We start from the raw sequence: 16,750 nt of genomic DNA, 5'->3' as shown, positions 1-16,750 counted from the left end.
TTCTATTATGATTGATATTCCACTTAAGTTGTCTTGAATGGCAATACAGTAACTCCTTTAAACAACAACCCAAAACAAGCCTTTTACAATTTTGAAAGTAAATTTGTGAAAGGCTAATTTTGGAATAATCCTGCGCGTCTAAGATAAAAATCGCAAGCTGTTGTTTGAATGCCCCTACAAGAATTGCAGGCATGAAACTTATTTCCTCTCATCTTGTTATGTAGAGATGGAAGGGAAGCGCCATAGCCTTGCCAGAATCCCATTATGTCAGGTGGATGAGGCAAGAGCTTCGGTGCTGCTGCTGCTGCTGCTGTCGTCCTTCCTTTGCTTGGTTTTTAGAAATGTCAGAAATGTTATATTTTTGCTTGGCTTGAAAACTGAAGGACGATGTAAACAGTTCAGATGTAGGTGAGCTGCACCATCTGGCCTTTTCCAGCTAAAGCGAAGCCAACTGCAGTGCTGCAAGACTCTGGCTAGGATCGGACAAAGAAATGATTGACTATAGGCAGCCAGCCAATTCCTTTTAACCTTAATCTGAGTTAAGTGTAGTTATAATTACTTTCCACATATTTATTAAGTTCTCAATTTTGTAGTAGCCTTTGGAGGAACTCTAAAATTGTGCATCTCTGCTGTAAAATAATTTATCTTCTTGCCAGACTCAAGATCTTTGAAACAGATTTATGACTGCATTTGACATAATAGGCTTTACTACACGAAAGCTTCTACCACAATAAATCTACTAGTCTAAGGTATCCCAAGATACTTCTTGTGCATATGTGCTGTAGCTGGTCGTCTTAAGACTTTCTGGTGTTTGTTTGAGGCAGATGAATGAAAACCTCTATCGCATGTGCTCATTGTGTGGATTTAATTACTTTAAAACAACCTTTTCTAAACAAAAAGTTGAAAGAGAAATAACTGATATGATTGTCCCCTGAATTATCTTCTTTATTTCCCTTCATCAAATGAGCCTTGTGGAAGTTGAGATCAGGCAGCACACAAATGTGCCTGTCCTTCTTTGCCTTACATGGCTGTGTCTTTTCTAACGTATCTGCATGTATTTGTAGTCAAAAAAAGCAGTGGGTATTTATACAGGTGGAGTCACTTGAGAATAATTTGGAGGTTCACTAGTTCATTAGCTCTGGCACAGATTGCCAATAGCTTTATTTAGGTTCTTGGCATACATTACACCAAATCACTGGTTTCTCAGATAAATTATAGCTACCAGATTTCATCCTTTGGGAATCTCTGTAACATTTTCAAGAGTCAACAATTTAGACAATGACACGATTATGCTCCGAGAATATCATCCTGGTTTTGGCGTCTCCTGTTTTTTTTCCCCCTTCTGTGTGCTCTACCAGATCTCATAAATTATATACCATTTGTTTCTGGTAACAAACCTCACATTAAGCAGCGTAGAACAAGATTAAATATAGTGACAGTTGCTCCAAACGTAGTGTTAAAGATACGATGCATTCACAAGACTTTCTTCTGCCTTTATTTCTAGCCAACTGCAATCAAAAAATTATGGATTTGGAGTCTAGAAGATAGAATGTCAGAAAATTGCCATACATAGGGAAAATTGGGCTGTCCATGGAAGCTTTTTTTTTTCTTTGTTAAGATCTTGTCCCACAGGAGTTTTAGAGCATGTTAGATGGGCCTATTAATGTATACAGTAGTAGAGGGAACCCATTTGAACGAATCCACCTCAGTGCGTGTGCAAGCATGATTGAGGCAGACAGCAAGGACATCGATTAGTGTCAGAAAATGGATATAGGGAAAGGAATTAGGTAGACATACAGAATTCTATGAGTTAATCATTTTTCTCCATGGTTGTTGAATGTCTCCAAGTAATTTTGCATTATGTTCATGAAACATACTCCATATGTACCTTAAATAAAAAGATAGTGAAATACATGTCTCAGGAAGGATGAGTTTAGGATTGTGGTATAATGTTGTTTACACTCCAGCTTTTCTATAAGTCCAAAACAAATATATTCAGTTTTGAATATGAAATATACATACTTTAGGTTAAGCATTAATAATATCTTCCAACGCATACTCTATACCATTAGCCATTTGGGGACTTCTGTTTTGACACCACTTAACCCTTGAGTGTTAAATGGATTACTATTATTTATTTTTCTCATCTCAGTAAGTGAAGATAGTAGAAAATGTCTGTCTTTGGTGGCATACTTGAGGCAACTCATTCATAAATGGCAACCATATTTGATTTGCAGCCAATAAACAACAAATACCCTCCCTCTGTTTTACACCAGCTCAGTCAGGCTATTTGCCCATCCAGACCTACTCAGATTTGCAGAGGCTCTAGAGGGGCTTAGGCAAAGTGCAGCAATTGAACTTGGATCTCTCTACAAGCAAGACCCTGCCATTGAGTTCTGGTCTCTGCCTTTGAAATGTAACTCTGATCTACATAAATTTATACTGAGCTATGAGCTAGCAATTGTATGCTTAAATTAAAAAAAAAAAAGAGGACCGCCTGCTAAGGAAAAGAGGATTTGAAGCAATCTTGTTTACATTATTTATTAAAAAACAAATGATAGAAATTATTCATGTATTAATGAAGAGAAACTAATTTTTATGCAAATACTTATTGACCTAGCAATCTGATTGAAGCTTTGTCATCATACACACACACTTGTTCCTTTTCAGATCTAAAGATGCAACTATATCCCTATAATTGCAATAGAAAAACCTCAAAAGCCAATAGAAGATAACTGCTTGGTTACAATCCCAGTTCTACCCACTTTTGTTGTACCAATGGTAGAAGTGCATAAGCTGCCTTATTGGCCAGCTTAACACTTCTACCATTTGTGCTTTGTTAAAGCTACCCAGATCATTTAATGTGTTAGTACTGCAATTCCTCATTTGGCCTACACATTTGATAATCTTTACTGCCTCAAATGAAAGCTGCTTGTTTTAAAATAACCTCTTGTTTCTTCTTTCAGGGTTTATTGGATTACCAGGGAGTAAATCATCAGATCATAATTTTGCGCCTCTTGCATTACATCGTCCGTTTCATATGGAGAATGCAGTGACTAGCGCTTCAAGAGGCCATGAGGATTGTTTACTTGGTTCTAGCAACAAAGCCCATGAACAATCTCTCTGAATGCAGCTAGCAGGCCCTTCCTGACTTTAAGGGACATCCAGCAAATTAAAGGAGCAGGAGGACTCCATATTAGGGAATTAATAAATTGTGATGGATTTTTGGAAATGGATCATCTTTTTTAGAAGCAAGATTTCATGTGAAGATAGAGCTGACATCATTTTATTGTTGATGAAACTTTTTTTTTTAAAAAAACCTGTGCTATATAAAGCTTTCAAGAAAATCGTTGAATCATGTTGTGTTCTCATTAGCAAATGTGTAGGCTGCTCCTCTATCTTGCAGTGAAATTGACTGAGCCAGCTACTTTTGTAAAGCTGCCTTAGTTTTTATATTAAAGACATATTGTACAGCTTTTTAAAAAACGAATCTTCCCAAGCAGTGAGAGGCCAGACTCTAGAATTAGGGCCTCCATTCGTTCCAGACCACTTCCATGCAGAAGAGCTCATGATCATTAAATGAAGTTGGTGGAGACAAGGTGGAAAGATTGGAATTGATACTTCTGGATATTCCTCCCCAAATTTCTGCCACTGAAGTCAGCTGCTTTTGTGTGTCTACACACAGAAGGAATTTACACAGAATATGTACCCATCTGCTGTGCAAGTACCAGACTGGATCTTTCCTTGTGCAGAGCTCGCTTCTTGCAGCCCAGAGGAAGAAATCTTGAAGTTGCTTTGAAAGTTGAAATTAAACTGTGAAAGTTTAAATGGTCCAAATAATGACACCAGGTTGCCTTTTATAATTTTCTTCCTATATTATTTGTATAGAACATGTATATTCTATAACATAAACTGATGTGGGGAGGGAGGGGGCAATGTAGCAATAAGTTTTTGCATGTGGGTGAAAGCAGTTCCTACACCTGTGCAATATTGCCCCAAGTTGTTACAACAGGGTCCTACTGCATGATTCCTGGCACTGTTTTGATCCTCATTGTGGTATTTTACTGTTGTTTAAATCCAGTTTGGGTGTCTTAATTTTTTTTAACAAACACTCTGGATTTAGTTATTGCTGCCTTTATTCTTAGAATAAATTATCAGGAGGGATGAGCTAGTAACCATAATGTGGAATGTACAAGAACTACTGACTCAGTGCATGGGTTTGAGGTCAATAGCAGCACAGTATTCAAATTGATTCAGAGGGTAAAAATTCCAAAAGAGAGATGGAAACAAGATTTTTAAAAATGTTTTAACAGCAGAATTTGTGGATCTCCCCCACCCCCTGTGCAGCCTCATATCCTCAAATGAGAAAGTAGATGACTGGCTGCATATACCTACTATGTTTGTGAGGACTACTTTGTAGTATGCTCAGAAAAAAAGAAAAATCTTGAACCAAGGGTAACTGATTCCAAAAAGCTGAATTGTGCAACCTTAATGGAAATAAAGCAAATTGTTTCTCTAAGCCATAGACAGTGGTAAGGATAGTGATTCCCAAACCATGGACTAAGGGTCTGTCATATGCCATGGGAGAGACTGAAGTGTGTCTGCAAAAAGAAACTGCCATATTTGATGTCACTTCATCCCCCTTCTGTGCCTATAGATGGAAACAAATATCCTTCTCAAAATAAGGGTTCTCTAGAGTTCCTGGTTCAGGTTCTCTTACATTTACTAGGTACAGAAGACTCCAGAAACGTAGGAAGCTGCCTCATTCTGAATCAGACCACTGGTCTGTTTAGGTTAGTGATTGTTAGATGCGTCTTTGCCAACCCTTCTCAGAGATGTATAACATCCAGATATATTTGCATGCAAAGTATATGCTGGACCACTTAATTATGACCATTCTGTCCCAAAGCCCTGATTAACGTGGGAGGAGGCAGGATGGCAGCAAGTCCAGTTCACTGTGGCATTTTCTGTAGTTTTAAGGAAGATGCCTGTTCATTATTTTAGGTGCTGATTGGAAAATAAGTGTGTTATGAATTGGACCTCTAGTAAAGATGAGAACATACTGTGCTCCAGAAAACAACTCTGAGAACAATTTAGAAGGTTAGACAGAACCTTGAGGCGCCTTTGCCTTTGGTATTTACAGGAGAAATGATCAAATGCTTCCAGTTTTTTGTGGGGGGGGGGCTTCCAAAAGGGTTACAATTTTGCTTTAAAACAAAGTGCAAAAGCTCAGGATATTGAATTCATTAAATTAGTAAAAAAAATATATGGCACACACACACAAGCTCAATCTTGAATGAAAATGAATCAAAATATAGTAAGTAAAATTCTAATGTAAGAACGGTGGCTGGCAGATAGGCCTGTTGACTTGCTTTCAAAAAAGCTTTTGGTTCTGAGAAATCTTTTGTCACCCTTGATTTGTTAATTAAATATAAATTGTTTGACTCTTCAAATATCATAGGTGATAGCAAAACGTAAAATAATAGGTGATACGGCTTGGGAAAACTCAAAGCCAAAAGCACCAGTGATTTAATAGAAATTAAGCAAGCAGTAAAGCTGTGCTGCACCACATTATGGTCAAGTAGTTCATGCGTCATTTTTTATTTGGCCATGAGAGGCAACTGAAAGTGAGTATTTGCATAGAAGTTTCTGTTTATGTAGCTGCCCCTTATTCTCTTTGCCCATGTAATTTTATCTGGTCCTTGATTAGCTAGCTATATATACTGGTACAGACTATAAACAAGATTCCAAGTACTGTGCCACTTACTTCTGGTCTCACCAGCACCACTGAAAATGTGTACCTACCTTCAAAAAGTTACAGACTTCTCTTGAAGCCATCCAAAGTGCATTTGTAGAATCTAGACTCTATCATTTCTCTGTGTTATCAACAACACCTCTGTGATTTCTCTGTATTGTACCATAAATGTTCAACCTGTGTGCCTGCCTGGAATGTGTGGAATGTTAGTCCACCTAGTGGAGACTCATCTATCCCCTGTATTACTTCGACCTATTGTTTCGGAAGTCCAGCAAATTAAAATACCAGGCTCTCCAACAAGCAAAATGCATAGGCAGGTGCAAGTTGTCCATATAACTGCCTGATAGGGTCACTAAGGACAGAAAACACAAAGTGCTAACCATCTCTTGGAAATGGGGAGATTAAGGGTGTATTAGATTAAAGTTCCTTGCCCCATCTCAACAGGCAAATGACTTCCAAACTGACAAGGTTGATTAGCTGGCACTGTATGCATTGCTCTTGGTGTTAAGAACAACCTCGACAACTACATGCCACCCTTTCTTGTCCATATTTTATAGGGCTGTGCAGCACTTCAGATTCAGCTTCAAAAAATGCTTGAGAATGCACCGGGGAGAGGAACACGGCCCTTGACAGCAACTCCTTAAAGCAGTTGTCCCTGTATCGTGTGGCAAGTGTTTGATTTCTTGGAAAAGTTGCAGGTGCTTTAGAGAGTGCTAAGGTGCATTCTCCCATGCATTCTGTAGTATCTTTTAGGAAGAAAGCCATGTTGGTCTGTGGTAACAAAAAATCAGGAGAGCTCTAGTAGAACCTTTTCCGACTAACACATTTTATTAAAGGACATAGGATTTTGTGAGCTACAGCTCACTTCATCTGATGCACTGAGTGGCTAGATTGATACAGAACTTAAATTGGGGTGAGGTGGGAAGGGAGGGGAAAGTAGTTTGGTTATGCCGATGCAGCTCTTATCTCATGTGTAACTTATGCATCTGATGAAATGAGCTGCAACTCACAAATGTTTATGACTTAATAAAATGTGTTAGTTGGAAAAAGTGCTATCTGAGCCCTCCTGATTTTTTTGAAGCATCTTTTAGAATTGTGTCTGAAGCACTGCAGATGCCTATAGTTACAGGTATAGCAGGGGAGACACAAATGGAAGTCTGTTGCTTTTTATGGCCAGCTCTTTTTAAATCAAGCATTGCTTGGTAGCTCTATAAGGGGGAGAGATTCCTTGTTCGATAATGTCGGTCAATAACTTCCTTAATTTGATTTGTTACCTTAATTTCAAATAGAAATGACAATGTTGTTAATAGGAATTTGATCTGTATATTTGCATGTTGCCTGCAAAATCTGATTTATTGAAAGAGGAAAGGAAATGGATTTAACAGCTAGCATTATGCTGCTCAGATTGATACTGTGCAAAATGCCAGAAATTCTTTCTATTCCAACGACAGTGATGCCGATTCACAGCATTAGGCACAACTTCTTAAGAGTTTGCCAGTAATCTTGTCTGTGTGTCATATGCATTTAAATTTGACCATATTTTAAATGGGAATAATTACCAGAAGTATCTTTCAGCACAAACTGGCTTATGTTGGTTGCCAACATGGACCCAGCATAATGTGCCTAGACTTTATCTTTCTTTACTCACCAAAGCATATTTTCTTTTTGGAATGAAACCTTTGGCTCCTGCTCCTGTACCTGGAGCACTCCAGTGTTAATATAAAATTTTTCTGTAAACTTCATCCATGGTTGGGATCTTGGGAGTTCCACGCATGCACCTTATGTTGGAGGACTCCTTTGTTCTTTGCTTGGATTGGGGCAGCAGATGCTGCTCCTTAGAATACCCTAATTCGAGGAGTGGCTTTTTCTTGGGGGTGGGTGTAAGGAAATAAGGAGCTGCTGTAGGAAGGGGGGCTTTGAAAAGTCCTAGTGCATGAGCAGCAGCATCTGTGCTGCCCTTTTGCATCCCTTGTTCTCCCCCCTCCCCCAATTTCTTGAAAGGCTTGGCTGGCCCAGTGCCTTGAGATGTGTACACATCCATATGTGTTAACTGCTAGCATGGAAGTGCAATGAGCTTGCTGCCATGGCTTAAGGCAAACTTATTATAAGCCTAATACATATTTTTAAAATTCTGTGAATTATAACGTAAACAGTAAATGACACGATATTGGCACTGTGTGGCCCAAACCCAAGCTTTCTTTTTTCCACAGACATTTATCTATCTGTATAGATACCTATATCTAAAAACTAAAATAATGCCCATTTGGTTTTCCAGTTCACTGCAGGTTTTGTGCCTTGACAGCCCCACTGTGAACTTAGTAGACTTGTGGGTTTTTAAAATCTTGATGTAATTTAACATATATAACCTTTTTGTCTATTAGAGGATTTAAAAAAAATAAAATTCCCTTTTAAATAGTCCTGCCAAAACATTTTTATGAAGAATTTTCTTTGGTTGTAGAGAAACCAGATATAAATTTCTTCCCAGAGAATTACTAAGACTTTCAATGCTTTTATTTTCTTTCAATGATTGTAAATATTTGAATATTTATTAGATTAGAGCAGTTCTTCTCATCTGAGCCAAATGTTACCTGTGTGCAATGTTTCCTCTTTTCTTACTATTTCATGTAAGATTTTTTTTTGTATAGCAGCAGAAATTTCTCTAAACTTCTTTTTGTAAAATTGAACTTGTTAAATACTGTAGTTTCCCCTTTTCTTTGTAATTAATGCACTCTACTGTTTCATAATGCTGTAACTTGTAGAAATGTTGTATATTTATTTTCTGCTTATTTAAGTTCTTGTAAAGTCTTTTTTTTTCTTTAAATTTTACTTAGCATATATGAAAATAGTGATTGATCAGTTTAGAGCACTGTCTACTAGTTTGAGATAGTTGGCGCTATTTTAGACGATATTAATCCCCTTATTTTCTCTCATTGCTCTTGCCTCCTCCTCTGTCTTGTTACAGCGTTCAGGTATGAAGTGCAAGCAGAGAGTAGAATTCCATTGTGTCATTAGAAAAGCCCCATACCCAAGGGCCACATACAGCATCTCACTTGAAGCCTTGAAACATTTGTTCTACATAACTTCTTTGTGGGGACTGATGGTGGCTTTCAAAGAAATTTTACTAAAGCAACATGCAGTGCTCTGAATTAGTCAGTCTTCAGAAATGATAGAAGTGACCTAAGAACTCACATGGGCAAGTCAGAATTCAGCTGACCCTAGCAACCCACCACAAAAATCAATGTCTAGAAAATTCATGAAATACCAGATAACAACCTTTTTTGGTGCTTTCTGTTTCTTTCTTGAATTGTGCTAATATTAAGGGCTGTTAATACCGCATCCCTTGACCTCAGTTTATATAGCACAGGATATGGCTGTTACCTCATGATCAAGAAGTACCTGCAATTTATTCAAGAACTACTAAATTTTTAGAGGAAGAGTGAAATTTTGCACCCTGGTTTAAAGACCACTAGTTACTGTATGACAGACCTCGTCATCAGGTACAAACATCAACGTAGCACTGATCTTGTACTGATTAATCACTAATTTGTTTCATAGAACCCAGCATATGTAGCATTTTTATTGCAGTTTCCCTGGCTTACTTGTGTTTTGCACTGATGAAAATTTGACAGGGTAATTGCCACTTTACTTGTGCAATACTGCTGTAAATAACTGCAGATCCTTTTTTTTAAGATGCAATCCTTTATGTTCTTAATAATGAATTTTATATGAATAAAACTTTCAACTATTCATTGTGTACTTGTTTCTCATTTATTTATCAGCAGTTTTCTCCACAGATTTGCTTATTTTTATAGTTGCATTTCATAAATCTACATGCAGTTCAACTTAAAACTTCTCGGCACCATACTTGTAATATAGTCCATGAGGCTGGAGGTAGCAGATATATTGCCTAACTACCTAAATAAAATCAGTAATATTGTTTCTAAAATACATAGTACCTAGCTGCTGCTAAAGTAGGCAATGAAATGAACAGGGGAGTTAAAATAATTTAAGTCTCTCAATTTGAGAAAAGGATATGATTTTTAAAACAGGAAAAATTGAATTAAAAATGGGAGGGTGTATTAGATTTGCTTTTTCTGTCCGGTCTTTTTGAGGGGAGATTTTCTAAAATCCAAGAATATCTTCTTTTTGGTCAAATAGAGTAACAGTACAAGTTAGTTAATACAAGTTAGATTTCTTTACAAAAAGAACTGGCAAACTGCTACAGGGAATTTTGTTTGTTTTACATCCCACCTTCAGAAGCTCATAGCATTTCTCCTTGTTTTCTCTACATTTTAACCTTCATGACTAAATGGAACATGTATATTTAGAATGATGTTTTTGATTAGTAGATGATGAAGACCAGCAGTAGGGATTGCTACTATGGCAGACAGTATGTGGGCTTCCTGGAGGGAGATGTGCAGTACATAGCCAACTTTGGAAACAAAATAATCAAAGAAAACCTTCGGGAAGATCAGCAAGCTGCTTCTAATATATAATATCCACATGTTGACCTATTTATTATTTTCTTCAGCGCCCTATTTACTACATTCTTAAACTGTCTATTGCTAACCCAAAGTGTTGAGTCTGTTTAAATTTAGTAATTTGTTGCCTCATCTTGTGGAATAGTCTGGGCCCTGAGATTAAGGACAGCCTTGTCCCTACTGACATTTAAGAAGGAACTTCTAAGATGGTCCTCTTTTGCCATACTTTTGGATCTTAATTTTTATAGTAATTTTGTTACTATATTTTACTGTCTTGTCTGGGTTGATTAATTTTTATTTTTTCATTGTAGCTTTACACTTGTAAACATTTTTATTGATAATAAGCCATATGGAGTTGTCTCATTGGGGTGGCATAGAAATAATGTAAAATTAATTTTTAAAAACATACAGGGAGGGTAAAAGTAATTTATGCAAACTTCTGTTAGCAGAAGATTGAGATGAATCTTCTCCTCTAAATACTTACAGTTCAGTTTAAAATGTTCCTAAAGCAATTTTAAAAATACTGTTCAAAATTAAGTGAGAAATAGTTACATCCATAATAAAAAAGTGAGTCAGCTTAAAGAGTGAGACCAGCAACTTGTAAAGAGACCATTAACCTCTCAATCTAGTAGTAGCCATCCTTTCTGCTATAATGGAAGAATGGCATGCTACTCAGTTGGCACACTGTTGTACTGGCATTGTACGGGTAGAAGGTGGCACACACCCAATTACAGAGTAATTCAAATTACTCCATTTGGGTTGCTTCCTGTACAACATTTTTCTCTTAAGAACTTTCAAGAGCATCTTGCTGTCTGAGGCGCTCAAAATATTTTCTAGACCAAAATAAAAAATCACTATTTTTCACATGCTCATTGGTGAGCAAGCTCAAATTGTGATTCAGAAATGGGCCAGAGTATATTAATATATCACTTTTCCACTCTTATTGAATCTGTGGAATGTCAACAACTATTTGGAATGCTCCAGACTCAGGAAAAGAGGAGCTGGAAGAACCATTTAGTGTAAATTGTGAATGTGTAGCCAAACATTTTGTGGATAAAATCATATTTGCTCTCAGCTGGAAGCTGGATGGACAGAAACTACTGAGATGACAGGAATCCTATATGATGTTATCTTAGAGTTTTTTAAGCCTGTGGATGTCAAGGAAATTATCAGAGTTCTCTGTGATGTTCCCTCTGATATTTGTGCATGGGATCTCTGCCTGACCTGGCTGGTGAAAGTGGCCAAGAGGGCTGTAGTCAATGCTTCTTTGTGGGAGACTCCAGCATCTTTGAAAGAGCCGCTGATCTGCCTTCTCAAGAAATCAGGCCTGAATCCAATGGAAATGAACAAATGTCCTATCTCCAACCTCCTCCTCTTGCAGAAGGTTGGTGGGAAAATGATCATGCTACAGTTATAAGGAGCTTTGGGGGATGCACATTATCTGGACCCTGGCAGTCTGGATTCACATTGTTAAGTCCTTGACTACAGACCAAGGAAGTAAAATTCACAGAGTCTTTAATAAGTTTTAATATCAAGAATTAGGCGTTAGAATACAGAATCTTGAGACTTGAGATAGGAACCCTTTAAACCTCCTTTATTAGTGAGTTCATTAAGACAGGGTCTCTTTGAAGCTTTGGAATCTCTTTCCCAGAATGTTTGCATGACAGATTAAGAGCCTTTTATTAGATAAATCTGTAATGGGATTCCCCATTTGCTGATTGATTGTGTTTAGAAATACTCCTACTTCTTTCTTGGTTTCAGTACAACCTCTTACAAATGACCACTGGTGGGACTTGGATTGAGGGAGGACAACCATCCTTGTCCTAGATCTTTGAGCAGCTTTTGATACTTTTCACCACAGTATTCTTCTGGATTGCCTGCAAGGATTGGGAATTGGTGGCACTGTTTAATAGAGGTTCTGCTAAAGTGGATGGAGGAAAAAGTTAGATCTTTAGGTTCAGGTGCATTATGGGGTGACACAGGATTTGGACTTCTCTATCATATTTAAATCTACATGAAACTGCTGGGAGAGGTAATCCCACTTGTTTGGGGTGAAGCATCATCAATATACTGATGATGTTCAGTTGTATACCTCCACTTCAGGCCAAATGGGAGATACAACAAAAGTCCTGACCTGGTCTGTAGGCTGGATGAGGAGAAACAGGCTCAGATTCAACCCGAGCAATGCAGAATGGCTGTTAACTCAGAAGCCAACTGATTTCAAGGCTATACCATCTTTGAATCTCATTGAGATTGTGGTTCCTCAGAGCAACCAGGCTTGCAATTTAGGGGTTATCTTGGACTCGTGGCTCTTGCTAGAGGAGGAGGTAAGGGCCATGATCACGAGGGCCTTTGCTGAGATTTGGCTAGTGTGCCAGTTGTGGTCTTATCTAGAAGAGGATGTGCTAAGTAGATGCTTATGACCTTGTCATCTCTTGCTTAGATGACTCTAATTTGCTCTTTACAGTGGAGTCCTTGAAGATTTGGAAACTTTAGCTGATCCAAAATGCAGCAGCCTGCATGCTTACTGGCCAGTCTTGATATTGCCATATTATACCATTGTTGTAGGAGCAAGGTTGACAAATCTATTGCTTAATCTGAATGACAAAGATTGAGCCAATGAGCCTCTGAATAACTATAGGATACTCTTATTAGAGTACCCATCCATATCATCTGTAAATCAACATGGATACAAGCAAAGATGTTACCACTCCATCCTCCAAAATTGGAGGAACATTATGGGATATTCATATCCAAAGCCTGCTTTTTATCCTGCAATCTGCTGCCCTAAAAAGTCTAGTTAATCTGTTAATTGCTTGAAGGCATAAAAAAGCTCTATGTGCTGCTGCTGAATTCCTAGATGTGGACACATTGACAAACAGTCTGCCTTTCCAAGCAGCTGCATTTTGATGGGGAAACAGAGAGTGATAGGGTTTCAATCAGCCCATGCATACTGTGCTGAATCAGCAGGCTGCCTGAGCTCTGGCAGTATGCCTTCATGGAAGGGCCTCCATGGTTCCTTTACCCCTTGTGCAACCTGCCAGGCAGCCCTGCTTCACAGCCCAAGGGTGAAAACATGGCCAGGTGAAAGCATGGGGCTGGGACAAAATGGATATTTTAAGTCAAGAAGATACTTTGTAACGATATAAAGTTACTTCAGCATGTCTAAAGGGAAAAATGGGATTCCTCTATCGAATTCATAACTAAACCAGAAATTTGCTTGGTATTGAGCATGCACTCTGGGTCTACTATCTAATTACAAGCAGATGGGGTATGTTTGTACATGAGAGAAAGACTCTTACAGATAATGCAATATGCAAATGTGGGACAATATCACATTTAGCTGAAACAGTCATGGAAAAGATTTCCATTGGGTTAACATTTGACTTGAGAGGTTCTACTTTTAAGACATTGCAGATTAACAAGGCTCCTAGACTCAAAATCATCCCAGAGGGATCAGGGCTGGAGGCTCAGAGACCATTTATAGAAACTGGAGTTCCATGTTCTAGCACCCCAGTGACTGTGATGGAAAAGGAAGTAGTGTCTGATCTGGCCATGGAACTCATCTTCTCAATAACAATGTTGACAGGGCACCAAGAAGCCTCTCTCCAATGGACTCTCCATCCTCCTATTATCTCTAGATTTTTGCATGATTTGCTTGAGGTTGTAGAGGGCCATCCTCATGGAACATGCTACCATTCATGCTATGAACAGGGACAGGCCAGCCAGGCGATTAGGCCTGGTTGATTCAGGATTCATCCACTGCTCCCCATAATCACCCAATCAGTTTTAGATGTTGGCTAAATTAACACATTTTTTCTGATTAATTCTAAATTAGATACAAGAGAGGGAAGCATGATCATTACCAGTCTACCTTGTAAATTACATATCCTGGTTCAATTCTGTTGTTTCCTTTAGATTTTTCACATAGTGAGAAGCAGACAGAAGGAATCATACTCAGAGTGGGTTAACTTAACTTTCCTCACTTAAAAAAGGGGGAAAATATGCAAAATCATCTTGGCATACTTGAATTTCAGAGGAAGGCTTGGTTATAAGCTGTGCTGTGCTTCATCTAAACTGCCATGGCTTCTTAAAAAGTATCATGTAATCATAAAACACTTCAGCTGAGGTGCAATGTAATATGGCAGCCCCTCCTGATGTAGGCCATATATACAGCCATCCATTCGTTGGACAGTTGTAATAACAGCATTTGTATTCCATTAAGCCCTGTCAAGAGTGATTTCATGACCCAGCACTGCTACAGTTAGCTGCAACAATTGGAACAGCTGTGGTGCAGAATGGAGATGCCTTTCCAAGCCCAGAGCAACTCATATCCCACAGGTGCTAAGGAAACAGCAGCAGTAACTGTTTATACAATCCAGGAGCTCTCATTACACTTCAGATGCTATGGTACCAATAAATAGTCCTTCTCACTACTGTGGAAGCAAAGAACAATTTAAAGCAGTGTTTCTCAAACTTGGCAACTTTAAGGTGTGTGGACTTCAACTCCCAGCTAAAATCAAGATTCTGAATCTGAGACACCAAAAGAAGGGCCTGCTGACATGTACATACCTCTAACTACAGATATCTAGTATAGGACCAATTTAGCTGGATATCAGTCTACAACATTTAACAAAGCATTTTGGTTGTGGCTTCACATTTAAGCATTATATTACCATCTGAACTTCAAAATATTCAAGAGTAATGGCCCTAGGTGCAGACTGATTTTAAAAAAGGCAAATATGAATTATTTCACGTTATGGGAGTTGACTGAAGCTGCTGTATTTGCTCTAATGATGGAGAAATCTGTGGATTCCACTATTGGAACTGTTATTACCGAAATTCAGTTGGAATCAGATTTAGTCATACTTAAAATAATTTAGGCCAAATTTAAGCCCTAATCCGTTAAGATTTAGGTGCAAATTACTAATGCTTACCTTGGCCTAGTCATTTCCTTGGGTCTACATAAGTATGCTTAATTTTGCAACTGGCACAACGTTTTTAAAGTTTTAATTTCTTCCCTCACTGTTGCTTTCCATCACAATTCTTCTGGACTGAAAAGTAGACTATAATTTTCAAATAAATACAATTAGAAATGTGAGTAGATAGAAATTGTGGAAATAGAACTGATCTCTTTTCAGCATCCACCCAAAACCTCAAAGTGTCCCTCTCCTAAAGCTCTTGAGTGGAGACAGTATTTAAGTTAGCTATATGGAATAATTATTGGCCACCACTGCATCACAGGAACAAGTGAGAGTTAAATGAAGCCACAGGATTTTCAGGAAAGTGTTATGAATTACAGGAACTCTGCACAAGCTCCTGGGCTGGAGTCCCTCATAGTGTTTGCTATTGGATCAGCTTAAGGCTCAAGTCAGTGCACAGCCCAAGGGTCCACAACAGCAACCTGAAAAGAGTACACACTCTGTCCAAGAGCTACCAAGTGAAAATACTTGGGTGTGATGGAGAAGCAAAGGAAAAGTGGTAGCACAAGAATTTCAAAACGGGCATGCTCTGTTGGTGGAAATTGGAAAAGCTGAGTTCAAAGTATTGCCTTTCAAAGCCGCCTCCAAATCCATTCTCTTTCTTTCCTTCCCACTCCAGGGAAAGGGCTGATTTTCTTCCTAGTGCCACCACTGGGTGGGAATTACATCTGCCACCTTCAGGGCTGGTACACACTCTCCCCCGCCCCAAATCAGGGTTATGTCTGGGGAATCCCTTTCACCCCACCTAAGCTCCAGGGCCAGAGAGGCAAGGGGCACAGAAATTTGCAAGGGAGCTGGGAGGAGACACAGCTACAAAACCTCGCCCTCTCTCTGCCTTCATAGGAAAAAAACTGATCTATCTTATCCTTACTGGGATACCCAGAGAACATAGGGGTACAGGAGCCCTGAATTAACCACTAAGCAAAATAAGCAAGGGCTTAGGGCACCAAGAGAAGGGGGGCACCCCAGAGCCTTTTCCCCCTAGCTATCATGCCCTTAACTCTTTCACCGCCACAGTCAATCTTAGTCAATTTTTTTTAATTGTCTGCTGTATTTGACTTTAATCTGGCTTGTTAAAAAATGTGGTTTTTTTAGCATGGTGAGTGACTAAAGTTTAAAAGTTTGATTTGAAGGTCTCCTCAGATATTTAATTTGTTTCTGTCTCATATTGTGAGAGTTTTGCTTCCATCAAGAATGGGATGAAGTCATGAAAAATTTGTCTTCTGAGTTGGAAGCAGAATCTGGCTAAGTTGGAGGTTCATTGGTTGGTGGCTTATCATTCTCATTATATATCTCATCACTCTCTCTGGGAAAGATTTGCAATTTAAATGATTGAATCCTAAACAAAACACTGTCCATGCTTTGAATCTGGGCTACTACAAGATTTTTTATCAGTCATAACTAATAATTGTTTAATCAATTGACTACCATTGTTTGCAGGCAGAAACGATCTTTCTGAAATTGTATGTTCAGAATACAGTTCTGAAATTTTAGATAATACATGTATGTATCTTAGCAAGTGTCTTCTTGGA

General features: G+C 38.5%; 2 protein-coding genes across 8 annotated transcripts in view; one reads left to right on the top strand and one right to left on the bottom strand.

The window, feature by feature from the left end:
• Positions 1 to 9,492, top strand: part of BCL2L11 (BCL2 like 11) — a 34,170-nt gene extending 24,678 nt beyond the window's left edge. For all 3 annotated transcript variants that reach the window (XM_088148501.1, XM_015887434.3, XM_007424424.4), the window contains one exon: positions 2,967 to 9,492. In XM_088148501.1, coding sequence (XP_088004627.1) covers positions 2,967 to 3,127 — 161 coding nt within the window. In that variant the 3' untranslated portion in view covers positions 3,128 to 9,492. The remainder of the gene's footprint in view (positions 1 to 2,966) is intronic.
• BUB1 (BUB1 mitotic checkpoint serine/threonine kinase) overlaps positions 1 to 16,750 on the bottom strand; it is a 310,629-nt gene that overhangs the window by 132,522 nt on the left and 161,357 nt on the right. The window lies entirely within an intron of this gene.

The sequence above is a fragment of the Python bivittatus genome, unplaced genomic scaffold (assembly GCF_059951505.1).
Source record: "Python bivittatus isolate LINGU-HERP-01145 unplaced genomic scaffold, Pbiv_v1 ctg000020_np1212, whole genome shotgun sequence".
NCBI classification, from domain to species: Eukaryota; Metazoa; Chordata; class Lepidosauria; order Squamata; family Pythonidae; genus Python; species Python bivittatus.
Note: the sequence above shows the minus strand (reverse complement) of the source record. Positions and strands in the feature narration are given on the sequence as shown.